This window comes from Manis pentadactyla, chromosome 15, assembly GCF_030020395.1.
Source record: "Manis pentadactyla isolate mManPen7 chromosome 15, mManPen7.hap1, whole genome shotgun sequence".
Classification (NCBI taxonomy): domain Eukaryota; kingdom Metazoa; phylum Chordata; class Mammalia; order Pholidota; family Manidae; genus Manis; species Manis pentadactyla.
Window position 1 is genome coordinate 45638078 of NC_080033.1, and position 24176 is coordinate 45662253.

At 50.8% G+C, this 24176-nt stretch overlaps 3 protein-coding genes and 1 long non-coding RNA gene across 4 annotated transcripts; 3 read left to right on the forward strand and 1 right to left on the reverse strand.

Moving 5' to 3' along the window:
- The first annotated feature begins 274 nt into the window (after window positions 1-274).
- Window positions 275-3269, forward strand: LOC130680987 (uncharacterized). Its single transcript, XM_057492885.1, has 4 exons — window positions 275-356; window positions 1461-2037; window positions 2691-2754; window positions 3105-3269. The coding sequence occupies exons 1-4, from the start codon at window positions 275-277 to the stop codon at window positions 3228-3230; spliced, it is 849 nt and encodes a 282-aa protein (XP_057348868.1). The 3' UTR covers window positions 3231-3269.
- A 2393-nt stretch (window positions 3270-5662) lies between these two features.
- Window positions 5663-7381, forward strand: LOC130681065 (metallothionein-2-like). The gene is made up of 3 exons (XM_057493163.1): window positions 5663-5816; window positions 6442-6507; window positions 7182-7381. Exons 1-3 carry the CDS (start codon window positions 5789-5791, stop codon window positions 7271-7273), a joined length of 186 nt encoding a protein of 61 aa, XP_057349146.1. The 5' UTR covers window positions 5663-5788; the 3' UTR covers window positions 7274-7381.
- Window positions 7382-9412: 2031 nt separating this feature from the next.
- LOC130681066 (uncharacterized) lies at window positions 9413-12110 on the reverse strand. Its single transcript, XR_008994121.1, has 2 exons — window positions 11328-12110; window positions 9413-11227 (listed from the first exon to the last, which is right to left on the reverse strand). It is a non-coding gene; the product is annotated as an uncharacterized LOC130681066 (long non-coding RNA).
- On the forward strand, window positions 10549-12702 carry LOC118910164 (keratin-associated protein 4-3-like). Its single transcript, XM_036881051.2, has 4 exons — window positions 10549-10682; window positions 11046-11167; window positions 11732-11797; window positions 12472-12702. Exons 1-4 carry the CDS (start codon window positions 10564-10566, stop codon window positions 12561-12563), a joined length of 399 nt encoding a protein of 132 aa, XP_036736946.2. The 5' UTR covers window positions 10549-10563; the 3' UTR covers window positions 12564-12702.
- The last annotated feature ends 11474 nt before the right edge of the window (window positions 12703-24176 follow it).

Sequence of the window (24176 nt, forward strand, 5' to 3'; positions counted from 1 at the left end):
CACGTGCAGTCGTGACATAGGGTGACTGGTGAGGGCCAGGTGTTGCCGTCAGCCTGCCAGAGTGCGATTCCACTCGTGTCGCTCAGAGCAGGGTGACATTTAGTGGCTTCCCCTCTGCACTGTGAGACGGGCAATATAAAAGCATTTTCCTCATTGAAATGATAGAGTTAAAACCTGTAAAGAACATAGAATGCTGCCTGGCATTCGGTGAGTGGCCTATGAACATCAGCCATGTCTTTATTAGCATTTTTCTGGGGTAAAATGTAAACGAGGGATGTTCTTTACCCCAGACAAATACAGCAGGCCTGGGGACCCTGTTTTTGTGTTCTGTGTCATCTTCATGACCCTGAGAGGACGTGACCTCTGGTCCAGACAGCGTCACTCTCTTCCCACACAACTGGCATCGGATCGGCTCCAGGATATAAAGTCATGAAGCAAGGGGCCGTTCCTCATTTCAGACAGTGAGAGACGCTCGCCGGTGTTCTGCCACCTACACCCTATTTGACTTAACACTGTAATTCGAAGGGATTCACAGTGTCGTCGATTTTTTTCTATGGAGGGCAAGCTCTGATCACTAATGAATATGAACATCCGCCTCATTCTAGATGCAGAAGATGGCCAAATAGTGGCATTATAGTATGTATGTTTCACTCAGGAGTCCCCTAAACGCTGCTCCATGCTTGAACAGACTGTTTGCACTCCATTCAATGGTTTCAAGCAGTGTAGGAGAGCCCTGCCACACCCTTGGGCCCCAGGCAGGCTTCTTCGACCTTCTGTTTCCCCTTTGGGAGGAAGGAGGCAGGGAGGCTGACTGGATTCCAGCATGTACAACTCCCTGGCTAGGCGCCCCGGGGAAAGTGATTTTAGACGCCTTGAGTTGCGGTTGGCCCTTAGTAAAAGGGGCCCCCAAATAATAGCGCCATTCCTTTTTAGGGACTTGTGACAGTACACACATAGAAAGTGGTTTTAACAGGGCCTGACAGGCACGTAGAAAATGCTATGGCTATAACCGACGGGAATGTTGAAAGGGAAATGGGCACGTTCCTTGCTCTGTTCTGGAAGGCAGATCTCCCTCGCCTCTAAGAAGAGAGCTCCTTTGGCGGTGTCCCACGCTTTGGGAGAGCCCTGGAGTGAGGGTGCGCTGGCCAGCTGTGGGCAGCGCTAGAGAGTTTGATGGTAAGAAGCACCGACTATGCTATCCTGCCCATATATACACATATATGTACATATAAATCCGTTCTTTCGTGGAGAACGCAGAGGAGGGGGCAGAGAATGTGTATGGGCCCTAGCTGCGGTGTATGGGCCCTAGCTGCGGTGTACGAGTTTTCCAAAGCACCATGCGGTGACAGGGAGAAGCACTGCAGTGGCAGGCAAAGGTCCTGCCCGCCGCCGGTCCCCTGCACAGATCCGTCGGGTGGCTATGCACGCCCGCGCTGCCCGCACGCAGCCAGGGTGCTGAGCGCGAGGCTGGGCGTGCACACGGACTCCGGGAAAAGACGAACCTGACGACCACGGTGCCGGGCCGGGGGACGGGAAGGGAAGTTCGCCAGGACCCAGAGGCCGAGTTCTCCGGACACCCGGAAACAGGGGTGGCGGCCAACGTCGGGCGGGCAGTGGGCAGGAACAGGGGGCAGGGGCAGGGCGGGCAGGGGGCAGGGACAGCGCGTGCCCTCGGCGCACAGCCCCTCGGCTAGAGCGGGCGCCAACGGCCAGCCGGCGCGGTGCGCACCGAGCGCAGGCGCCCCGGGGGGACCGTGCTCCCGGCCCGGCAGGCTGCGCACAGCCCGGCACAGGAGACTGCGGGCGGTGCGGCCTCCGCGGGGTGGGGCGCAACGCCGGGGGCGGGGCCTTTGCGCCCGGACCGCCTCCTCCGCTTCTAAAGACGGCGCGGGCGCCCAGCTGCAGCACGCGCTCCTCCCGCCCGGGTGCCGCCGCCGCCTTGCCACCTGCTTGGACCTCCCGCCTCACCTCACGTCGCATCAGCTCGCCTCACCTCAGCTCGGCTCGAAATGGACCCCAACTGCTCCTGCTCCACTGGTAAGAGGCCCCTGGCTCTGAGCCATGCGATGCCCCTTTCCCAGGCGCAAGACAGAGCGTCCTTGGGTTAGTTAGAGCAGCGAGTATTTGGAGCTAAAGCTGAGGCGGACTGCTGCACTTAGCCGTCTTGGGCCCTCTCCCTGCTCAAGCAGCCTCATCAGCCGTGAGAGCGTTTCCATTCCCCCCATCCCCCAGGCCTCCTATTTCAGTGGAGAGAGGCCACAGGCCCGAGGCCTGAGGCCTGAGGCGGCCCAGGACTGTCTTCTCGACATCGCCCGGGTGGCCCATGGGGCTGCTGGTCCACACCCAGTGCTCTGTGCAGGCCTTGGGCTGCTGTGCTTGGCAGGAGGCTGGGGACATTGCCTCTTCTGGGCCCAGGACATAGGCTCTGACCCTGGCCAGGCCCAGCCTTCCCGATATGGGTTGGAGCCTGGGACTATTGCCGTGTGAGAAACACAAGGGGACAGCAAGGATCTGTCTGGGGGAGGGCAGAGAAGGTGGGAGGTTAGCAGTTCCCCTGTGGTATGGGACAGGAGCTCCCGAGTAGTGGGCCCTCCCTGCACAGAGGCGGCTGCACAGAGTGTTTGCACACCGACTGCTGAGGCTCCTGTCTCACACTCACTGCTCCCTGCCCGGCCTTCTCTTCCTGGCAGGTGGCTCCTGCACCTGTGCTGGCTCCTGCAAATGCAAAGAGTGCGCATGCACCTCCTGCAAGAAGTGAGTGTTGGGGCTTCTCTGGCGATCTGGGGGTGTGGCCAAGGCAAGGGAGGGCGCCCAGAGCTGGCTCTCCAAGTGTGGTTCTGGGAAGCTGGCCTTCCTTTACCCATAGGTCCCACCACTGCCTCTTGAAGCTTTCTGCCGGATCCTGGGATCCCATGAGACATGGACACCTCTTTCTGTGTGGCCCAAACCTGGGAGGGTGTACCCGTGTGGCCGTGGGACAGCATGTTCTTCTGTACTAAGGGTCCTCAGGGGCTGGGGGCAGAGCCTGTGCCTGGGTCCCTGTGCTGTGGGCACAGGAGGGTCCTGGTCGTGTCTGCTGACTCCCCACTGCCCCTTCTTCCCAGGGCTGCATCGGAGCAATGCGGCTGCCGTGCCTGATGTGGGAGAGAGCCCGCTGCCCGTGGAAAGAGAGCAGGCTTGACAAACCTGCCTTTGAGAGTCAGCATACGATCCTGGCCCTTTTCCTGTGAGCCCCGTGAATGATAATAAAAGTGGTTGATTTGATTGTGGCTCAGGTTTCTTCTTCTGTGCATGGGAAATAAGGATCTTTGTGCCCTCAGAGTGGGGATGGGGGAACTGAACCCTAATATTGGTTCCGAATATAACAACCTGAGTGAGTGCTACCTTAGGGCAAGCCAGGTGACCTCACTGAGCACCACCTTCTGTGCAATGGAAAGCACTGGGCCAGAGGCCTAAGGGCACTGGCCAGATAGAGGAGGAGGACCGCTATTCCCTTGCCAAGGCTTGGTGACCCAGAATCTTAAGAATCACTCACCCGTGCTCTGGTTTCCTTTCCAACTTCAGTCCCTTGTGTCGTTCGGGCTGCATGGCATCTCAGAGGGTGGAATCCAACTTGCCAGTTAGCCGAATCCCTGGCCTGAGGTTCTCAGACTCTCTCTGATGAATGACTGGTGTCAGCAATCTGGGATTTCTCTATTCTGTCAGTCACAGACCTAAAGTGTGGTCAAATGAAATGTATGACACAGCTTTGAAAAGGACTGAATGTCCGAAACTCGTCTTTTGATTGGACAGACAACTCTCCATACATGAATGAGGAACAAATAAAGCAGGCGAACCAAAAGAATTACAAACCACACGGGTTCTCTGAATGTGTGCGCTGAGCACTGGCAACGATTCACACAGGCGCCACGTGTGACCACACACAGCTGAGCGACGCTGCACCCGATAGCCCCGGAGGGAACCATCGTCGATCCTGCGTCGCCCAGTGCCCCTGACTGGAGCCCACTTTCCCGGGACTCCCGGCTGTGACCTGGCTCCCTGCTGTGACCAGGCTCAGAACTTCTGCAAGGTCCTCCTGAGCTCAGGCTGAAATCTGCCCCTCCTTCACCCGGGCCTCTGTGATTTAAGCAGCAAAGGGACGAGGGATTTGGAGGCAAGTGCCCAGGCACTCAGCAGCCAGGAGTGAGTATAGCTGAGCATTTGTCTTGGGTAAAATGTTGAAGGGGGATATTTCTGCACCCCAGACAAATAAAGCAGGCCTGGGGTCTCGCCTTGTGCGTCCGGTGTTGTTGTCCTTACGTCCCTGAGAGGGCATGACCACCGGACCAGACAGCGTCCTTCTGTTCCCCGCAAACCTCGCATCCGCTCCAGGGTATAAAGTCATGAACCAACGCTGCGTTCCTCATTTCAGACAGTGAGAGACGCTCGTCAGTGTTCTGCCGTCCGCACCCTATTTTGCTTAACACTGTACTTCGAAGGGATTCATAGTGTCCTAGATGTCTTTCTATGGAGGGCAAGCCGTGATCACTACTGAGTATGAACATCTGCCTTATTCTAGATGCAGAAGATGCCCAAATAATTGTATTATAATATGTCTATTTCAGTGAGGAGTCCCCTAAACACTGCTCCATGGTTTGCAGTTCATTCAATGGTTCCGAGCAGTGGAGGAGTGCTCTGCACATGCGTGGGCCCCAGGCAAGCCTCTTGGACCTTGTCTTTCCCTTGGGAGGCTGACTGGATCCAGCATGTACAACTCCCTGGCTTTGTGACCTGGAGAAAGTGGTTTGGATGCCCTGAGTTGTCGTCGGCCGTTAGCAAAAGGGCCCCCAAATAATAGCCCATTTCCCACTCAGGGGCCTGTGACAGAACACACGCAGAAAGTGGTTATAACAAGGCCTGGCAGGCGCTTACAAAATGCTATGGATTGATTAACTGTCAGGAAAGTTGAAAGGGAAACGGCTCCGTTGGTGTAGAACCACGCCTTGGGAGTCCCCTGAACTGAGGATGCGCAGGCCAGCTGTGGGCGGCGCTGGAGAGCTTGACAGCAAGAAGTACCGGCTGCCCTGCCCATACATAAAGATATCCGTTCTGGCGTGAAGAACACAGAGGAGGGGGGCACAGAACGTACTGGCCGTAGCTGCGGTGTACGAGTTTTCACAAAGCACGATGTGGTGACAGGGAGAAGTGCAGTAGCAGGCAAAGGTCACAGGCACACAGGGTCCCCCGCACAGATCCCTCAGGGGGCTATGCAGCCCTGCGCTGCCCGCAGCCAGGGTGCTGAGCGCGAGGCCGGGCTTGCACCCGGACTCTGAGAAAGGATGAACATGACGACGGCCGCGCAGGACCAGGGATGCAGAAGCCGGCGAGGACCCAGACACGGAGTTCTCCGCCGGGCACCCGGGAACGTGGGTGGCGGCCAACTCCGGCAACTACAGGGAGGGCAGAGGGCTGCGAGAGCGCGTGTAGCCGCCGCACGGCCCCTCGGCGATAGCGGGTGCCAAAGGGCATCAGGCGCTGTGCGCACGGAGCTCAGGCGCTTTGGGGACCGTGCGCTCCACCCGGCAGGGTGCGCAGAGCCGGGTCAAGGTCGCTGCGACCGGTGAGGCCTCCGCGAGGCCGGGCGCAAGGCCGGTGTGGAGCCTCTGCACTCGGACCGCCTCCTCGGCTCTTTTAAAGCAAACGCGGGCGCCCAGCTGCAGAACGCGCTCCTCCAGTCCAGGTGTCGCTGCCCCTTTGCCACTTGCTTGGACCTCCCGCCTCTCCTCGCCTCAGCTCACCTTGGCTCGAAATGGACCCCAACTGCTCCTGCCCCAGTGGTAAGAGGCCCCTGGCTTGGAGCAGTGCGATGCCCCTTTCCCAGGCCCAAGACAGAGAACATCCTTGGGTTAGAGCCAGCAGTATTTGGAGCTGGAGCCGAGGCAGATTCCTGCACTTGGCCGGTCTTGGGCCCTCTCCCTGCTCAAGCAGCCTCATCAGCCCTGAGAGCGTTTGCATCCCCCCAGGCCTCCCATTTCAGAGGCCGGAGGCCACAGGCCAGAGGCCCAGGACTGTCTTCTCGATATCGCCCAGGTGGTCCATGGGCCTGCTGGTCCACACCCAGTGCTCTGTGCAGCCCTTGGGCTGCCTGTGCTTGGCAGGAGGCTGAGAATATTGCCTGGGCTCAGGACACAGGCTCTGACCCTGGCCAGACCCAGTCTTCCAGATACGGCTTGGAGCCTGGGACGATTGCTACGTGGCAAACACAAGGGAGAGCAAGGGTCTGTCTGGGTGAGGGCAGAGAAGGTGAGAGGTTAGCAGTCCCCCTGTGGTACGGGACAGGAGCTCCCAGAGCGGGGCCCTCAGTGCACAGAGGCGGCTGGCTGCTCAGAGCATTTGTGCACCAACTGCTGAGGCTCTTGTCTCACACTCACTGCTCCCTGCCTGGCTTTCTCTTCCTGGCAGGCGGCTCCTGCACCTGTGCTGGCTCCTGCAAATGCAAAGAGTGCAGATGCACCTCCTGCAAGAAGAGTGAGTATGGGGTCTTCTTCTAGAATCTTGGAGTTGAGTAAGAGGAGGAACCCAGAGCTCTGCAGGCAGGAGCAGGCCAATGACCCAGTTTCCTGGCATCCCCATCACCGCAACTGATTCAGGATCAGAGCTGGAACAACCTTAGCGATGGCTCATTGCGGCCTGTCCTTATACAACAGGGAAACTGGGGTACAGCAGGTATTTGCCAGTCAAGCACACACCTGGTAGAAGTAGTTCTCCTGCCTGCAATGCAGCTTTCTTAATCCCCTCATCTACGGAAGCACTTTATGGATGTGAGCCAGTGTCCACGTGTGGTTTCTCTCACATGGTGCAGCCTTTCCTGTGGCGGCTGCACAGAGCTTCCCTGGTCCTCTGGGAGCTGCTCTGGCAAGGGCTTGTCCCCTGTCTGATCTTGAGGACCTTCATTGTATGTTTCTGCGGGACGGAGGCTGGCCTTCCACCTCTCCCAGAGGCCCTGTCACGGTCTCTGCACGATTTCTGCCCTGTCCTGGACTCCAAAGGTGCAGGGTGGCTTTTCCTAATGGCTAGGATCCAGGTGTCATGGGACAGAGCAAGGCCCTGTGGGGCTGGGGGCAGAGTGGGTGCCGTGCGTGCTTTGGGAAGGGAGGTCCCAGGTAATGTGCTCTGACTTCTCACTCTCCCTTCTTCCCCAGGCTGCTGTTCCTGCTGCCCCGTGGGCTGTTCCAAGTGTGCCCAGGGCTGCATCTGCAAAGGGGCGTCGGGCACGTGCAGCTGCTGTGCCTGACGTGGGGGAGAGCCTGCTCCCCATGTGGACAGAGCAGCATGTAGAAGCCTGTATTGTAATAAAATTTTAGTACACCACCAATCTGTGTTCTACATTACAGATTGTATGATATGGTGAATCATAATAGTTGTCGTGTGAGTATATTTTGGTTCTGAATTCCTTTTGTGCCTTAGACTTAAGGGTCTTCAGGCCCTCAGGGCTGGGGTCGGGTGATTGGACTGGAAATGTGTAGACATCTGGGTTCTTCATACAAATACTAGTCTCAAACAAAACGTTACTAGGGGTGAGAACATATACAACTTCTCGGGGTCTCCCTTTCATTATCTGGGGATCCCTGCCAAACTTCAGTTCTCAGTGATTTGAAGGTTTAAAAGTATTCAAGTGGGGATGGAGTCCAACGCCCCAGCACTACCACCATCTTGTTTGCCTTCTATTTTGCCTTTTATTTTTAATACAGATATAAACTTGGGTAAAATAAAATGAATTACTAAGGAAAAGTTTTAAAGGATACAATATGTATAACAATTTTTCCATTCAGCACATTTCATTAACTATGTAAGGAACAAATAGGAAAAATGAAAGAATTACAAACTACACAATTGTTCAACAATGAGCACTGGATAAAATTCACAGTGTGGAGCACACACATACCAGAGGGAACCACGGGTCTTCCCTCACCCAGTGCCCCTGACAGGAGCCCACTCTTCCCAGGCTCCCCGCTGTGACCAGGCTCAGAAAGTCTTCAAGGTCCTCCCGAGCTCAGGCTGAAAGCTGCCCCTCCTTAGCCCAGGCCTTGGCAATTTAAGCAGCCAAGTGACTTGGTATTTTGAGGAACTTGTCCACTATTAACCAGCAAGTGGGAGAGTGGCTGAGCATTAAATCCAGATGAACTGTTTAGTGTCTGCGTGGCACGGGGTGATGGCTGATTCTGTAGTTTGGAGTGTGTGGTGGTGCTTCTTAGACAGGAGTGACTTGTAACTCATACCAATATTTGTCCCACTGGCTATTTGTGGAAGGAAGTGCTATTTTATGTTCAAGCAAAAAGCAAAAATGGTCATGAGGTCCAGTAGTAAGGGCCATTCTTGTGGGCAGGTGTCCTGCGGGACGCTGGGAAAGTGGCTGTGTGCAGAGTGAATCAGGTTTGATTTGGGGCAGCCCTGATTCACAGTCCACTGTGCTACCTTCTCCTTGCCCATGTGGGCAAGTAGTTGATATTCGGGGAGACTCCCTTTCCTTGTGTGTGTAATGGGGATTATATCTCAATGTTGTAGATTAAATGAGATAGCGGCCTGGCTCCTAACTAGGATTTAATAAACAGTGGCCATTATGATCACTATGTCCATACTGACATTCATGGAGACAGAATCCCTTTAGCTTCCAACAAGCTCCTGGAGAAAGGCTCACTGGTTTGGAAGTATTTCTGTGGGTTGGAGACTAAAGATGAGATTCAGTGCCAGGCAGAATGTGGATGATCTGAAATAAGCCCTGGGACAAGACACGGCCACAGCATTTTGACAGACATAAAAGCCGTTCCCACCCTTCATGTCATTTGAACTTCTCAGGAACCAGTGAGAGTGAACAAGCAGCAGCAGGAGTGCTTCTGCCAACATCCAGAGAGATTAAGCAACCTGCCCAAGGTCACACAGCTTGTAGTCAGAGATCTGAACCTATAATGCAAATGCAGCTGCTCTCACCCTGGGCCACAGCCTGTTGATTGTGATGTCACTGAAAGCTAAAATCTGCCTCTCATTATTCAGAGCTGGAAGGCTCCTTTGAGAAAGTCTAATTGTGCTCCTGCTTTTAGAGATGGGAAAACTGAAGCCCAGAGAGGTCAAGCCTATGCAGAAGGATGTGACCACCAGCTCAGTGCTCTTCCCACTGCTGCCTCTGTGCCACATGTTCAGTGTCATTGCTTTCCATGTGTCATCACAGTGTAGGATGGTAGGTGAGGGCAAGTTGCTGCAGACAGCCTGCATGAGTGCAATCCCACCTGTGTCACTTACAGCTGTGTGATGTAAGCTCTCTGTGGCTCAATCTTTTCCACTATAATAAGGACAAAATAACAGCTTCTAGTTCTTAGGGTTAAACCATTTAAAATTCATGCAAAGAACTTACAATAATGCCTGGCACACAGTAATGTATAGTATCAGCTATTATTTTATTAATATCATTCATAGCATAGGAGATATCATTCTACTTCCAAAGAAATAAGCCATGCCTGGTTGCTTAGGTGTGTATCTTGTTTTATCTTCATCAGTCACATGCGCACATAACCAGTTGCCCAGAGAGGGTTATTCCTATAAAAGAGGGATCAGCACTAAAGAGATAAAGCCATGAGTGAGACAGTCTGTGTCCTCATAATGGATACAGAAGGATGGCTGCCATTTCTGCTGCCCACCTCCACTAGTAATTTTACTTCACATTGCCTTATAAACAACATATTTTTTCTTAACTATATATTTTTGCAATACAGAGTCATTAGCACTATGGAAAATGAGAATTGGTTTGCATCCAGACACAGAAGGAGGACACAAAAGCATGTGTATATTCCTTTCGTATCACTTTCATCACTCCCAGGATTGAGCCTGATGTGGTAGAGAGGGGCTGCAGACATTTCTCTGGGCCAAAGGGAAGTTTTATCATGGACTTTCTCTTTCTTTTGGGATGTGGCTGGAATCAGACCCAGGGCACTGCTTTCCAGCCCTGTGACCCTGGGGTAGTTAGGTAAACTCCTGTGTTGTACACAGGTTTGCCTTTGGGGAACCAGCTCATCAGTAATATTTTCCCTAAAGGTTGTTAGTGTTCACAGAGTGAAAGTGATTCATCAAAGCCTGGCACAGTCTAAATGTTATGTAATTGCCAGGAATACTACAAGGGAAATAATCACCTTTCTGACTTTGCTATTTAATGCCTATTAATAGGTCTGCCTATCACCTAAAATGATCCCTTCTCTGGTGGATGGGGGGCACTCCATGCTTTGGGAACCTCCACTTGCAGTAGGGTAGACTGACTGGGCAGAAGAAACCCTGGAAGTTTAGGAAAAGGAACACCTAGACAAATGTGCCTATACATCCCTTTTGTCCTGGAGAATGGAAGGAAGGAGGGAAGGGAGAAAAAGGCCTGTGTTCACCTAGGTACTGTGTACAGGAAAAACGCGGCAGGAGGACTGTAGTGGGGTCCAGGACAGGCAATTCTGGGCGGGGATGGGGAAGGCGAGTGGGGAGTGAAGGTCACCTACCGCTGGTGTTTGCACCCAACTCCCGGGCTCTCGCCAAGCCAGGGTGGTGAGCATGAGGCTGGGATTGCACACGAGGTGGGATTGCCCACGAAACTGGGATTGCGCAGGAGGCTGGGATTGCACACGGACTAGGAAAAGGACGAACCCGAGACCAACGGTGCGGGGCCGGAGGTGGGTAAAGACCTTGAGGACTCAGGCGGTAACATCCCGGACACTCGGGAACACGGGGTGGCTGCCAACATCGAGAGAACTGAACGGCGGGCAGGGCGGTTGGGACACGGCGTGCGGTCCGCGCACAGCCCCTCCTTGGGAGCAGACGCCAAAGGGCAGCACGGGCTGTGCGCACAGAGCCCAGGTGTCCTCGGGGACCGTGCGCCCGGCCCGGCAGGGTATTCACAGCCCTGCCAACGTCGCTGCGGGCCGCGCGGCCTCCGCGGGGCGGGGCGCAAGGCCGGAGGGCGAGGTGGGGGGGCCTCTGCGCCCGGACCGCCTCCTCCGCCTATAAAGTGAGTGCGGGCGCTTGCTCGGCAACAGCACGCGCTCCTCCCGCCCAGGTGCCGCTGCCGCTTTGCCACCTGCTTGGACCTCCCGCCTCACCTCAGCTCGCCTCACCTCAGCTCGGCTCGAAATGGACCCCAACTGCTCCTGCTGCACTGGTAAGAGGCCCCCGGCTCGGAGCCGTACGATGCCCCTTTCCCAGGCGCAGGTCAGTGTACCTGGGTTAGAGGAGAGAGTGTTCTGAGCTGGCGCTGAAGCAGACTCCTGGAGTTTGCCCACGGCTCTCTTCTTAGCCAGCTTCTGAGAACATTTCCAGACCTCCAGTTGCGTCTCTTTTAGCGTCGAGGTTCCTGGGACTCGAGGCTGTAATTCAAAGGTCACATGGTCGGTTGTTCAGGAGATGCTGGACGGAGACTCAGAGCTGCTCTGGTAGCTGCCAGGAGCTGTTGGCGGTTGGAGACATTGCCTTTTCAGGGTTCAGGGCATAAGGCCATAGCCCTCAGCCCTGCTCTGCCTGAGCTGGGTGTGGAGCAAAATCAGGAGGTGCCCTACTTTTCCCAGCACCAGAAGAGAGAAGGTGGGGCTTCTATTTACCCTGTGTGGGGTAGGAGCTTCTAAACTGGGACCTGACAGCGTAGCGGCTGCAGGGAGGGTTTGTTGACTGACTCCTCAATCTCCTGTCTCACACTCATGCTCCCTGCTTGTCCTTGTCTTCCTTGTAGATGGCTCCTGCACCTGTGCTGGCTCCTGCAAATGCAAAGAGTGCAGATGCACCTCCTGCAAGAAGAGTGAGTATGGGGTCTTCTTCTAGAATCTTGGAGTTGAGTAAGAGGAGGAACCCAGAGCTCTGCAGGCAGGAGCAGGCCAATGACCCAGTTTCCTGGCATCCCCATCACCGCAACTGATTCAGGATCAGAGCTGGAACAACCTTAGCGATGGCTCATTGCGGCCTGTCCTTATACAACAGGGAAACTGGGGTACAGCAGGTATTTGCCAGTCAAGCACACACCTGGTAGAAGTAGTTCTCCTGCCTGCAATGCAGCTTTCTTAATCCCCTCATCTACGGAAGCACTTTATGGATGTGAGCCAGTGTCCACGTGTGGTTTCTCTCACATGGTGCAGCCTTTCCTGTGGCGGCTGCACAGAGCTTCCCTGGTCCTCTGGGAGCTGCTCTGGCAAGGGCTTGTCCCCTGTCTGATCTTGAGGACCTTCATTGTATGTTTCTGCGGGACGGAGGCTGGCCTTCCACCTCTCCCAGAGGCCCTGTCACTGTCTCTGCAGGATTTCTACCCTTTCCTGGACTCCAAAGGTGCAGGGTGGCTTTTCCTAGTGGGTAGGACCCAGGTGTCTTGGAACAGAGCAGGGCCCTGTGGGGCTGGGGGCCGAGTGTGTGCCGTGCGTGCTTTGGGAAGGGAGGTCCCAGGTAATGTGCTCTGACTTCTCACTCTCCCTTCTTCCCCAGGCTGCTGTTCCTGCTGCCCCGTGGGCTGTGCCAAGTGTGCCCAGGGCTGCATCTGCAAAGGGGTGTCGGGCAAGTGCAGCTGCTGTGCCTGACGTGGGGGAGAGCCTGCTCCCCATGTGGACAGAGCAAGGTTTACAAACCTGCGTATATTTTTTCATACTACACTGACCCAATTACTACACTCTTTTTTCTATGGAATATTTGAATGACAATAAACTCATCTACACTCTTCTAGCTCCAGTACCTGTGGTGTGTTGGGAATGTGGTGTTGGTTGTAGTTGGGCTGCAGGGGAACCTGTGTTAGTGGAAGATGGGGGAGTGGGGGTGGAATTGGACTTCCTGCACTCTGGCCTGGCATTTGTTCTCTACAACCTATGACAGAGCAATTCCTCTACCACCTTCTAGAGAGAACTGACTGGTCCCTGCCCTTATTGTGCATCTATGTCATGGCCTATATTCACTCAACAGCCACCTATGGTGCACCTACTGTATACACAGGCATTAGGTTCTCAGTGACAAGGTTATATGCAGACTGCTGGGAGAGGGAGTTACCAGATAGAAGAAACATAGTGACTGTGGCCAAGAATGCTTAAGGATGGTGACCTTTGCACTGAGATCTGACAGCTAGATTCCTGTCAGAGGTGATACCTTGAGCAAAGGCACTACAGTGGGGAAGAGCTTGGTTTGCTCAGGGAATAGAAGGCCAGTGTGTCTGGGAGCGTGTGAGGGGAATAGTCCAAGCTCACTTTGGAGAGGGGAGAGCAGAGACCGTATGTTTCATTCCTCTGAATGAGCCCAGACTGGTCGCACAGCTGAATCACTTGGAGAAGTGGAAAGAGGGCCACACCATGGTCCCACTTTCCCTTCCCACTCCTCATCTCTGATTTCTTAGGTCTAAAATGGGCTGGGGAACCTATATTTTAAATAAGTATCTAAGGTTGCAACCCGCTGAGTTGGTTACACTGAGTCATTTAGTGAAATGAAATAGGCATCTGCCAGGAAATACTCCCTCTTCAGTTGGTATTTGAAGTCAATGCCCCCAACATGTGGCTGACTGTACTGGGGGCCAGGGGGACCTGAGGATACCTGGCTCCTGTCTGTGCAGGGAGAGGTGGGCGGGCCTTGCCACACAGGATGTGGCAAGCTTCTCTGTAGAGACCAAATCAGTCTGAGGGCAGTCCACACCTCCACGGGGACTCACACTACAGAAACACCACCACAGTGTGGGCAGGCCAGTGCCCCAGCTGCTGTTTCCTGGTAACAGAGCCTGGCAAGGACCTCATGGCACCTGAGTGGGCCTGTGATGTGGCACTGCCCTGTTTAGTGAAAGTCCTGGTGCCAGAGTCATAAATCTGCCCGGTTGTTTTTCTTTCACAACTCTGCTTTTGTGAATCACAACTGCCAAAACCTCCCTGGGGCAAGGTACAGAGTGTTCTCACACGGTCTGACAAACAATCCCCCAGCTTGTAGCTTTTTCTTTTCCCAGTCATGAACTGGCATCCCAGCTCCACACCCCAGCCCCATGCCCCCAAGGGTGGGCAAGGCATGCCCATTAGGGACATCTGCTGGGGAGATTTTAACAGATTTTTTAAACATTTAATAAGGCTGCATCAGAATGCCTTGTTTAGTTCCGAAAGTTAACACCTTGCTGAACTGGTAAAGTAGTTAAGCGTGTCAGTTGTGGAGCCAGACGCTTGGCTAGCACTGTAACTCCACTACCTACGCAGTTGGTGTGGCCTGTCTGTGCCTTATATTTCTCATTTGTAAAGTGAAGGCAGTTTAGTGCCTGCACTGTAGGATTGTTATGAGATTAAATGTGTCCAGAACAGTCCTGAGCATATAACAAGTGTTCAGTAAGTGGTACTTCCCTTGGGGCCAGGCATGGTATCTGACAACCAGTAGGTGATCCATAAATGCTCTCTACCAGATTCAGAGAGCACTTACTGGACCCCTACTATATGCAAACCATTGTGCTGGACATAGAGAGGATGCTAATATATGAATAAGATCCAATCTTTTTGTTGGAGGAGATCTTATTCAAATCCCTGTCAAATTCTGGGAGCGTTTATCACTTCAAGAAACAGTTCCTGAGCCAGGGGGCAGAGTGACAGAGTCTGAACATTCTGCCTTCAGGGAAAGGCCCTGACTTGAATAGCTAAGACGGTGTGCAAGGCTTGGGAGGAGGAGTCTGAACAGGAGGCCAGGAGAAAACTCAATTTATTTATTTATTCATTCATTCATTCATTTGCATGGTCACTTCTAGGCCAGAACTGTTTGGAGAATTGATGGGTGGGCTTGACAAGCAGGAGTCTGACTCTTCCTGTGGAGGAAGGAGGCTGGCATGATATCCCTGCCCAATGCAGATGCCTAGTATTGGATGAAGGCAAACCGGGCCAATCAGATCTCCTCCCCTGAGAAGTGTAAATTCAAGTGGTGGGAACACAAGGTAACTAAGAGCTGTAATGGGAGCTACGTCATAGGAATAGTAGCGAATTCACCTAAATGGTAGCTATGAGGATAATTAGAACAAGTTACTTATTTGTTTTCTATGAGAACTGTTTTTCAGTCTTCTAGGGACCCAGACAGGCTGAACTCTGCTGAGAAGAGTCCCAGTGACCCTTCACCTCCCTTTGAATTCTGAAAGCCAGCCCTGTATTGGCTAGGGCCCCTTGAATGAAGGCAACAGAAAGGAACTCTAGCTAAATGGGCAAAATCAAAATTCACTGGAAGGGTATTGAGGACCTATGGAAGTGACCAGAAGGATGGAGAACAAAGGCCCAGAAAATGGGCAGGAGCTGTGGGGAGGTCAACAGGTCATGTCCCAGGAGCAGCTTGTCGGGCTGCTGCAGCTGGTGCAGCCCTCACCACTGCTTCTGCTGTCCCCAGACGCCATCACTGCCACTGGCCCCGGCTCCTGCCACTGAATTCTAGAGCGTCCATGAAGCTCTTCCTCCCTTGCCCAAGGCCCCATGTCCCAGGAAGTCCAGCTGGCTGAAGGTGGGGAGCAGGACTCTCTGGCCACCTAGGGATTCCCCAGTGGGAGGCAGGAGCCCGCATACACTCTGGATTCACCCTGTGGGGTTTCCTCCTATGTCAGTAAGTTCCCAGCTGGAAACCAGTCAGTCATTTGGGAAAGTTTAATAAAGGGCTTTTAAATATATACATAAACAAAGGAGTTGGAAGGATTAAGAAAAATAAACCAGAAATGTGGAGACTCTCAGGCTTGTAGCAGTGTCACCATTGGCAGGTCCAGGCCTGAAGGACCCCAGGAAGGGGCTGTCACTGGACCCCAGAGAAAACAGCTGTAGCTGCGGGCTTTGTAGCTGCGGGCTTTGTAGCTGCGGGAGAGGAAGCCCCAACAGGAGCTGCGGCCTTCACGTCAACATCCAGCCTTGCAAGAAAATAGCCTGGGGAATGCAGTCCATGACCGGCTGTCTTCCCTTTCCCATGTCTGCCAGTGCTCCCATTGGCTGAACCAACCAGATGCTTCTGGGTTCAGATACAGCTCCCACCCACTTCCTGGCTCCTTGAGGGGAAGGTGGAGAGTGGATATGGAAAATACCAGCCCAGGCTGCAAATAAGGTGTGCCTCCATCAACAACGGCCTTTCATGTCTCTTCCTTGCACTCTGGAAAATCGAATTAAAGTAAGGATGACTTAATCTCACTGAGTTGAAGGTGGGTCAGGTGCAGAAAAACTGGCAGAAGCCTGCAGGAGGAGTTGGGGGGAGTGGGTGGGGCGTAGTGCGGGCACTGGAGGGCTCTCAGAGCCCTGCCTGCAGGTGTGACCAAGCGAGGCTGCTCAGAGCCCCAGGTGAAGAAGGTAGGAGGAGGAACTGAATCACACACCGTTGTCTGCATGAGACACTCACCTGGCCCCACCTGTGGCATGGCAGTGCACACTGAGCTACCCTTTCAGAGCATTCCCTTCCCTGAGGCCTGTCCTGGCTGGCTGGACACACGCACCTCCCACCAGGGGGCAAAGCCAGGCAATCTGCAAGGCTAGCTCCTTCCAGGACCCTTGGCTCTTCCGTGGTGACCTTTCTCCCTCCCTCCCCAGACTCTTCTACCTAGGAGGGAGGGTAGGTTGGGGTGTATTGTAAAGGTCGGCTGGTTTTGCATCAAGGCTGTCAATGGGGACTTCTTGGGGGCCCTCCTGAACCTGAGCCTCTGCCTGTACAGATTTTGAGATTCTTCAACCCTCAGGGGAGGAGGCTGAGGCAAGGCTGGAAGCTGGTGTTGTCATGGAGGCTTGGGTAATATGAAGGACTTTTTGGAGTAACCCCCAGGGAGTCCAGAGGTTGTGTCAAAAAGCTGGAGGATGGGATCTGAGCCACGTTACCAGCCACACTGGCCTGCATCATTGCCATTGCTGCAGGTGGGGGTATAGCCATATGCACACTGCCTAGACTCTGTTTCATCTCTAAGACACCTCCCTGCACCCACACAGCCAGGCTAAGCCAGAGCCTCTAGCAGCAATTCGGTGATTTGGGGTCACCCCAGCTGGGAAGCTTTGCCAGCTTCACGTGTCCTTCAGAGAGAAAGGGCAATGCTTTACACAGAGAAGTGACCCTCAGGGATGCATTTGGGCTTGGGATGGGCACTGGTTGAGTTTGGGTATCTGACATCCATTCCCCCACTTCCTTTTGGTGAACTCCCCACTGTGCATGGCCTTGGAGGAAAGGGAGACCAGGAGGCCAGCTAAAAGATAGAGGTCCAGATATTTGTTCTCCAGGGAACCTCAGACAATCAGATGTTCCCCTTTTGGAATTCAAACATGAGCAAGAATGAATTCCAAGGTCCTTCATCACATGCCCTGATCAGATTCTGTGAGCCCCAAAACCAGGCCTGTGGATCCTGTGTCCCAACCCTATGGCATTTCCTTAGCTCCTGTCCTCTTTCCAAGCCTGGTCCTGCAAGTCCAGGGCTCTCCCCAGCCACACACCTACCCCCACCCCCTCCAACCTGGACCCTTCTAGCAAACGATGCTTAGCCTAATTATTTTCCTGGTAGCTCACAAGTCTGGGAAAGATGTTGGTGGAGCAAGGGGGCTTCCTCTGTGACATCACAGGATCACCTCCTGTGCCCAAGATACCCAGACTCCCAGGGCCTGAGACTCTGAAGGCAGAATGGATCCTGGCACCTGGATATCACCTCCCATCCTGGGCCATGTTCTTTCTTGCTTGGGCCTGCCAGACATGCCCATGGGTGAGGCCTTCTCTGGGCAGGTAGGCATTTCTCTTGGGGCCTCCCACTCTTAAGCCTGGGAAACTTACTTTCCTGGCAGAAGATTTAAAGTTTGTACTGGTCAGATGAGGCTCCTCATATCCCTTTGGCTCACATGGTCCTGGGTCCCTGGTACAGATGAAAAAACCAAGGCAAAATCCCCACAGAGAAGCTCCCCTGGAGGGAGGTGCCCCAAGGGTATATGCACAACCGTCCTCTGTCTCCCTGCCTCCCCTTACAGCAGGCCCTGCACAGTGTGGGCACTAGCCTCTCCTGGAGGAGAGGACAATATAAGAAAAGGCTAGGAGGTGGGAAAAGAGTCTTGTCTGATCATTTCCCAGGTAATGAGGTGCCATAAAGGGTTAAGAAACAAGGAAACAGTGGGGTTGGGGCTGTCATTTATTCATTCCTGGGTACTTCCTCTGTGCTGGGTCTGTGACAAAGATTGATTAGTAATGATGAGGAAGACAGTCTTTGCCCTGTAGGGGTCCTCAGTCCATGCTGTGAATGTGGGAGAAGTCACGTAGGCAAATAAATTCAATATAGGGCGATAGAAGGCAGTGTGGCACCAAGCGGACTCCTACCTCTTCCCACCACCTCCACTGCCACCGAAGTCCTCCCGGGACCCACAGGGCCACAGCAGAGCCTGCGGACACACATCTCTCGGTCCATAGGATGTTTACATTATATTGGGAATCATTGTGCCTTTAATTTGCATTGTCTTGATCACCAATGATGTTGAACATCTCTTCCTATGTTTATTGCCATATATGTTTCTTTTTCTGAAAAAGTCCTTGTCTATAGCTTGTGCTCATTACAAAAATTAACTGAAGTCCACACTTACTCAGATCTCCTTTATTTTTACCTAAAATCCTTTTTCTGTTCTAGGAAAGGTTCCACACTGCCTCTGGTCATCAAGTCCCTTTAGGCCCCTCTTGGCTGGGAAAGTTTCTCAGACTTTCCCTATTCTTGATGACCTTGATGGTTTTGAGGAGTGCTGGTCAAATGTTTTGTAGGATGCGCCTCTATGGCATCTGTCTGATGTTTTCCTCATGATTAGACAAGGATTCTGGGTTCTTGGAAGACCACAGAGTGTCTCGTCATACCATCGTATTAGGAGTACAATATTGTCAACAGGACTAATCACTGCTGTTGTTGACCTTGAGCAACGGGCAGAGGCAGTGTTTCTGAGGTGTCACCCTGTAAGGTTACTCTTTTTTCCCGTTTCCAAGCCTTCCTCTTGGAAAGGAAGTCACTTTGCACTTCCACACTTGAGGAATAAGAAGTCATGCTCAAGAGTACGTATCTTCATAAATTATTTGGAGTTCTTCTACATATTTGTTTCTTCTCTACTTATTTGTTTCTTCAACTATATTAGCATGGATTCATGGATATTTATTTTATACTTTGGGTTATAATCCAATACTACTTTATTTTTTTGGTTCAAATTGTTCCAACTTTGGCCACTGGGAGCTCTTTCAATTGCCACCACCACCACCCCGCCGCCGGTCCAGTTGCCCTACCCCTATTGTGGGTTTTCTTTCTCCTGTCTTTATTTCTTCCTTTCTCTATTCCTCCATCCCTCCCTCCCTATCATGCCATTACCTTCTGCTTCTGCCTATTTTTCTATGGGTTGTCCATACCCTGCTGCATATTGCATTATGTGAATTTATTACATACCCTTAAAATTCATCCTTTGTCTGACCGAGTCTTTTGATGGGCAAAAAGTTCTTACTTTAAGGAATTCAAATTTATCAAATTTTATTATATAATCAGTTCTTTTGGGGCTTTTCCAGGAAATCTTTTGCCACTCTAAAGTCTAAAAGATATTTGAATACCTAAAAATATCTAAAATACATTTTACAAAGTTTTGTTTTTGAATTGAAGTCCTTCATCCATCTGGAATGAATTTTATATATAGTGTGGAGATAAGGATCCAATTTCATGTTTTTCCTGGTGAGTAATAACATCCGTTGTTTTTGGTTCTTTCTTTGGCCCACTGATTTGGTTTGCCATACCTCTTATATATCGAAGTTCCACAGATGTGTTAGTCCATTTCTGAGCTCTGTTTCCTAAAGCTCCATAGTATGTCCTGAAGTTCACTGGTGATAACTTCCCTTCTCCCCACCCCATTACTCTCTCTGCCACGCTCTTCTTGAGAAAGGTCCTGGCTCTGGCTATCCGTGGCTCTTTGCTCTTCCATATACATTTTAGAATCATCTTATGAAAGCTCCATGGAAAAATCCCTGTAGATCCTGATCAGAATTGCATTGAATCTACAGATCAATTTGATCGAAAGCAGACTCTTTTTTTGCTTTAACAAGATAAATTAATTTTCTCACAGCTCTGCAGTCTAGATGTCCAAGATCAGGGTGCCAGAATGGTCAGGTTCTGGTGAGAGCTCTTTTCTTGGCTTAAAGATAGCTGCCTTCCCACTGTGTCCTCACAGGGTAGCAAAAGCACGAGAGCAGACATCTTTAGAATATTCAATCTTCCTATCTTGAAATGCTGTAACTTTAGGGCACTGCTGGTAAATGGTTAATGACCACTTCTCCAGGAACAAAACATGCATTTGCAGGGGACAAGGACAGGCTACCCCAAGATGTGCCATTATGACATGCGAGCTGAAAACAATCATCGCCCAAGACTCAGAAAACACTTTGACCTTCCCCAGCCCAACTGCATAAAAAGGATATAGATAGTGGAGCAGCTCCAGAAGGACAGCCGTCGTGCATCAGCGCACATAACCTCTTTATAATATGACACAGGTGTGGTAAGCAGGAAGGAATGTGGAAAATTCCTCTGTGTCCCTCTGTTTCTGTGTGACCTATCAAACATTTGTTTACCAAACATTTACTCTTTTATATTTCTGTAAATTGCTTCCTTTTTCTTTGAAGTCCCTGACCCCTACCTCCTTACCTTAGCTCAGGATGACATATATACCACATCTCCCTGACTATCTTTGGAATCTATGTCTCTAGATTCCCTGTATGTAATTAAATTTGTTTTTTTCCTCCTGTTAATCTGTCTCAGGCCAATTTGATTTTTAGACCAGCCAAGAGGGATAGAGGAAACTTCTTCCTCCCCAATACATTCATAGACAGGAGTATATACATTTACTATACATTTTTATGATATAAAGCATAGATAGCCCACAATTTAGAAAAACGGCACAATATGTAATATTCTTTATTGTGCTCTATATTGTCCATGTAATCTACTGATTTTCTCAGAATGCTTTCACAGACTTTTGCTGATCCCTTGTATTTGTAGCCAATCTGTGTTTTGCAATTGATGAATGAGGATAGCTGCTGTATGAATGCGGGCTCACATTTTTGTTTTCATAAATAAGTAAGATGAAAGTCACATATGGTTTCTGTTGCATATACTTGTTCATACTGTTTTTTGAAAAACAATCCTTTAAAAATGAAGCCATTCAGAGACAAGCTTTGGGCCCAATATGGCCCACTGGCCAAAATTCACTGACGCTTTCTATGTCCTTGAGATTTGTTTACATCTATTGTATCCGATTGATGAAAATACTCTACAGTGGTGTATTTCTGTGATACACTCCCCAGCTTTGCATTCAGTGACATCACATTGGTAGCTTGAAACTGGGCAGTATTTATACCTAAATTGGCAAACACTGAAGACCAGGGCTTGATTTATTATTGGTTGATTGCCTAGACTTCAGAAAGTGATGCAGGAAATGTTGATAATACAGATTAAACCTAAAATGTGTAATCATTACATTGTGAATGGTACAACAATTGAGGAAATAGTCTTCTAGTATTTGCAAATTATCATCCAATTCAGCAGAGAAATCACTCCTGTCATTTTAACAGACAAGTCATGAAAAAGAAATACACAGGCCCAACATGGGGTCACTTCCACTAGGCGAGGTCACCAAACCAGGACCTAATATCGAAGCCTAATTACAGCTTCAACCTCCCCCAGAAATGCAATCAGTCAGGAATTTTCTGACCAGCATCATTGATAAGATAATCTTTCACATGACTTTCTTCATCTTCCATAAAAGAAAATGCATTTTCTTTTATGCACATATAATAGGTGCATTTTAAGGCCCCCTGTCCTTCCCTCTTAGAGAAAGTGACCTTGCCTGAGTCAATCACTTCTTTTCTTTGGTTAATAACTCCCCCCCACACACCAATCAAAACCTTCCATTTTGTACAATTCTTGGAGCATTTCTTTGCTTGTTGGAGGGGATGCTGCCTTATTCATGAATGGCTTAATAAAGCCAATTAAGTCTTCAAATGTCCTTAGATGAATTTTATTTTTTAACAAAGTAAAATGACAACATACATCATCTGCTAATGGCACTCTCACCTCCCTGTGCAGAAGATCCCCTACCTCTCACTAGGTGTGGATCCTACTACCCATCACCCCATAGGCAAGTGATCCAGTCCTGGCCAACCAGAGTAACAGGGTAGGGATACCCATGTGACCCAATTCAGGCCAATCCGAGTGAATTGTGAGATTTGCTAGAACTACATTGGCTTGGGTTGGTTAAGCTCCTGGGGCCTCCACACGGACCCATCTGAGCATACAGCTCAGAGAGGACCTCAGGACCAAGACCTGGAGAGAGTCCAGATGTCGCTGTTGGAGCACTCACATCCAAGGGGCCGTGAGCAGGACTCACCTGGGTTTTCGGTTCAGTGAGTCAAGCTCTTATAACAGAGCTTTCCAATGGCCCATCTCAAAACATGAGTGCCAGTTTTTTCTTTGAAAAGTACAGACACCCTAGACCTAGAGGGATACACAGGAGACCAGGCATCAGGAGATCAGTGTCCTAATCTGGACTTCCCCCTCTTAATGGCACAACCTCAGATCAGTTGCTTCTGCTCTTGGCGCCTCAGTTTCCTCATCTGGTCCCTGTCCTCAAAGGTGTGTAGAGACAAGTTAGACAAAAGCCTGCTTGCCAAAGTGCCGACAGCATTCTTCTCCTGTCGAGGCATCTGCCTTCAATAGGGAGAACTCCCAGGTGATTGAGCATGGAGTATGTCAACCTGTGGTGGCTCATGGTGACAAAGCCTTTCTCCTCCACAATTTCTCAGTGCAATTCAGAAGGAAGTTTTTCATGACCCATCCTGATGATGAGGGGTCATACTAAGAGGAATCGAGTGTAGAGCATGGAGTATTCTAGCCAGGGGTTTTATTTCCAGTTGTGCCTCTTACCACCTGTGTGATGTTGGGCAAGGTATTGTGCTTCTCTGAGCCTCAATTTATTCATCCATCAAATGGGATTATGAAGATTAAACAACACTGTGCCCAGCATATAATAGGTGTTCAACCAATGGTAGATGTTATTAAGACAACGATGTGTGGCTTTCCACCAGATTAATAGTGACTGTGAAGTTTGAAATTATTAAATGGGAATACACTCCCACAGCTCTGAAAGACCAAAGGAGCTTTAGACTTACCTACAATGTTCTGATTCTTTTTAAACAAGCAAATGAGTTCAAGTATTTATTTTGGAAATAAAAACAATTATTTGTGAAAGAAAATTGTGACATACGCGAGGTATGTCTGAACAAATCTTATTAAATCTGCTAGTCTGAGCGCTTTGTATTTTAATGACGGCACTGACTTCACGTCCTAGGTGTTTGCTGCCCCTTAGTGGTCATTTCTCTCATTGCAAGCTGGGGGAAATCCCTGTTCAGTTTTACTAGTCAAACAGCCAGCAAGCACATCAAAAGGTTGAAATTCAGACTTGCTTTCCTCAGATGCTAGAAAGCAGATCTCAGTTCACAGCTAAGACAGACAGGCCCTTGGGAAAATCGTTTGGAGTTAGCACGAGCTAATAGAAGCAGTGACCTGCCAATTTTCCTAGAGCCTTAGTTTGAATTTTAGGACCTTGACTTTTCCCCCTCCTTTCCTGCTACGAAAGATTCTATTTAGACCATGCTTATAATTATTGATCAAGTGCACTTGAGTTCATTTTGTGAAGACAGTTTTGAGGATTTCGTAGCAGATTCAGAGATAATTAGACAGATTTAGAATGCCATAAAATGGGGGCATCTTGTACTGTTTTCCCAATTTGCCTGGCATCAGAAACAAAGTGATGTAGTCGGGACTAAGACAGGGGCCTGAGGCCAAGGAAACCTAGAGGCTTCCATGTCATGGGGTGTTACAGCTGTCACTTTGGTGACTCGGTGTGCTGGCTGAACTTGAGGTTGTGAATATCCCCATGACTCAAGTTTCCTGGCTTCTACCACCTCCTGTCCATCTGGCCCCAGATAAAACAGTTATTCAGGGCTCAGACTTGGGCAGAAGCCAAATTTTACAACTGTTAATTTGAATGATATTTAATAGCAGTAACGACACAGTTTCAAGAGGCTTCGAGAAAATTCCAGCAAGCGCAGCCAGAACTTTGGTCTGTTCTTAACACAGCAGCCAGACTCCTCCTGGTAGAACATGTCACTCCTCTGTTCCGAACCTTCCAATGACTTTCCATTTCTCT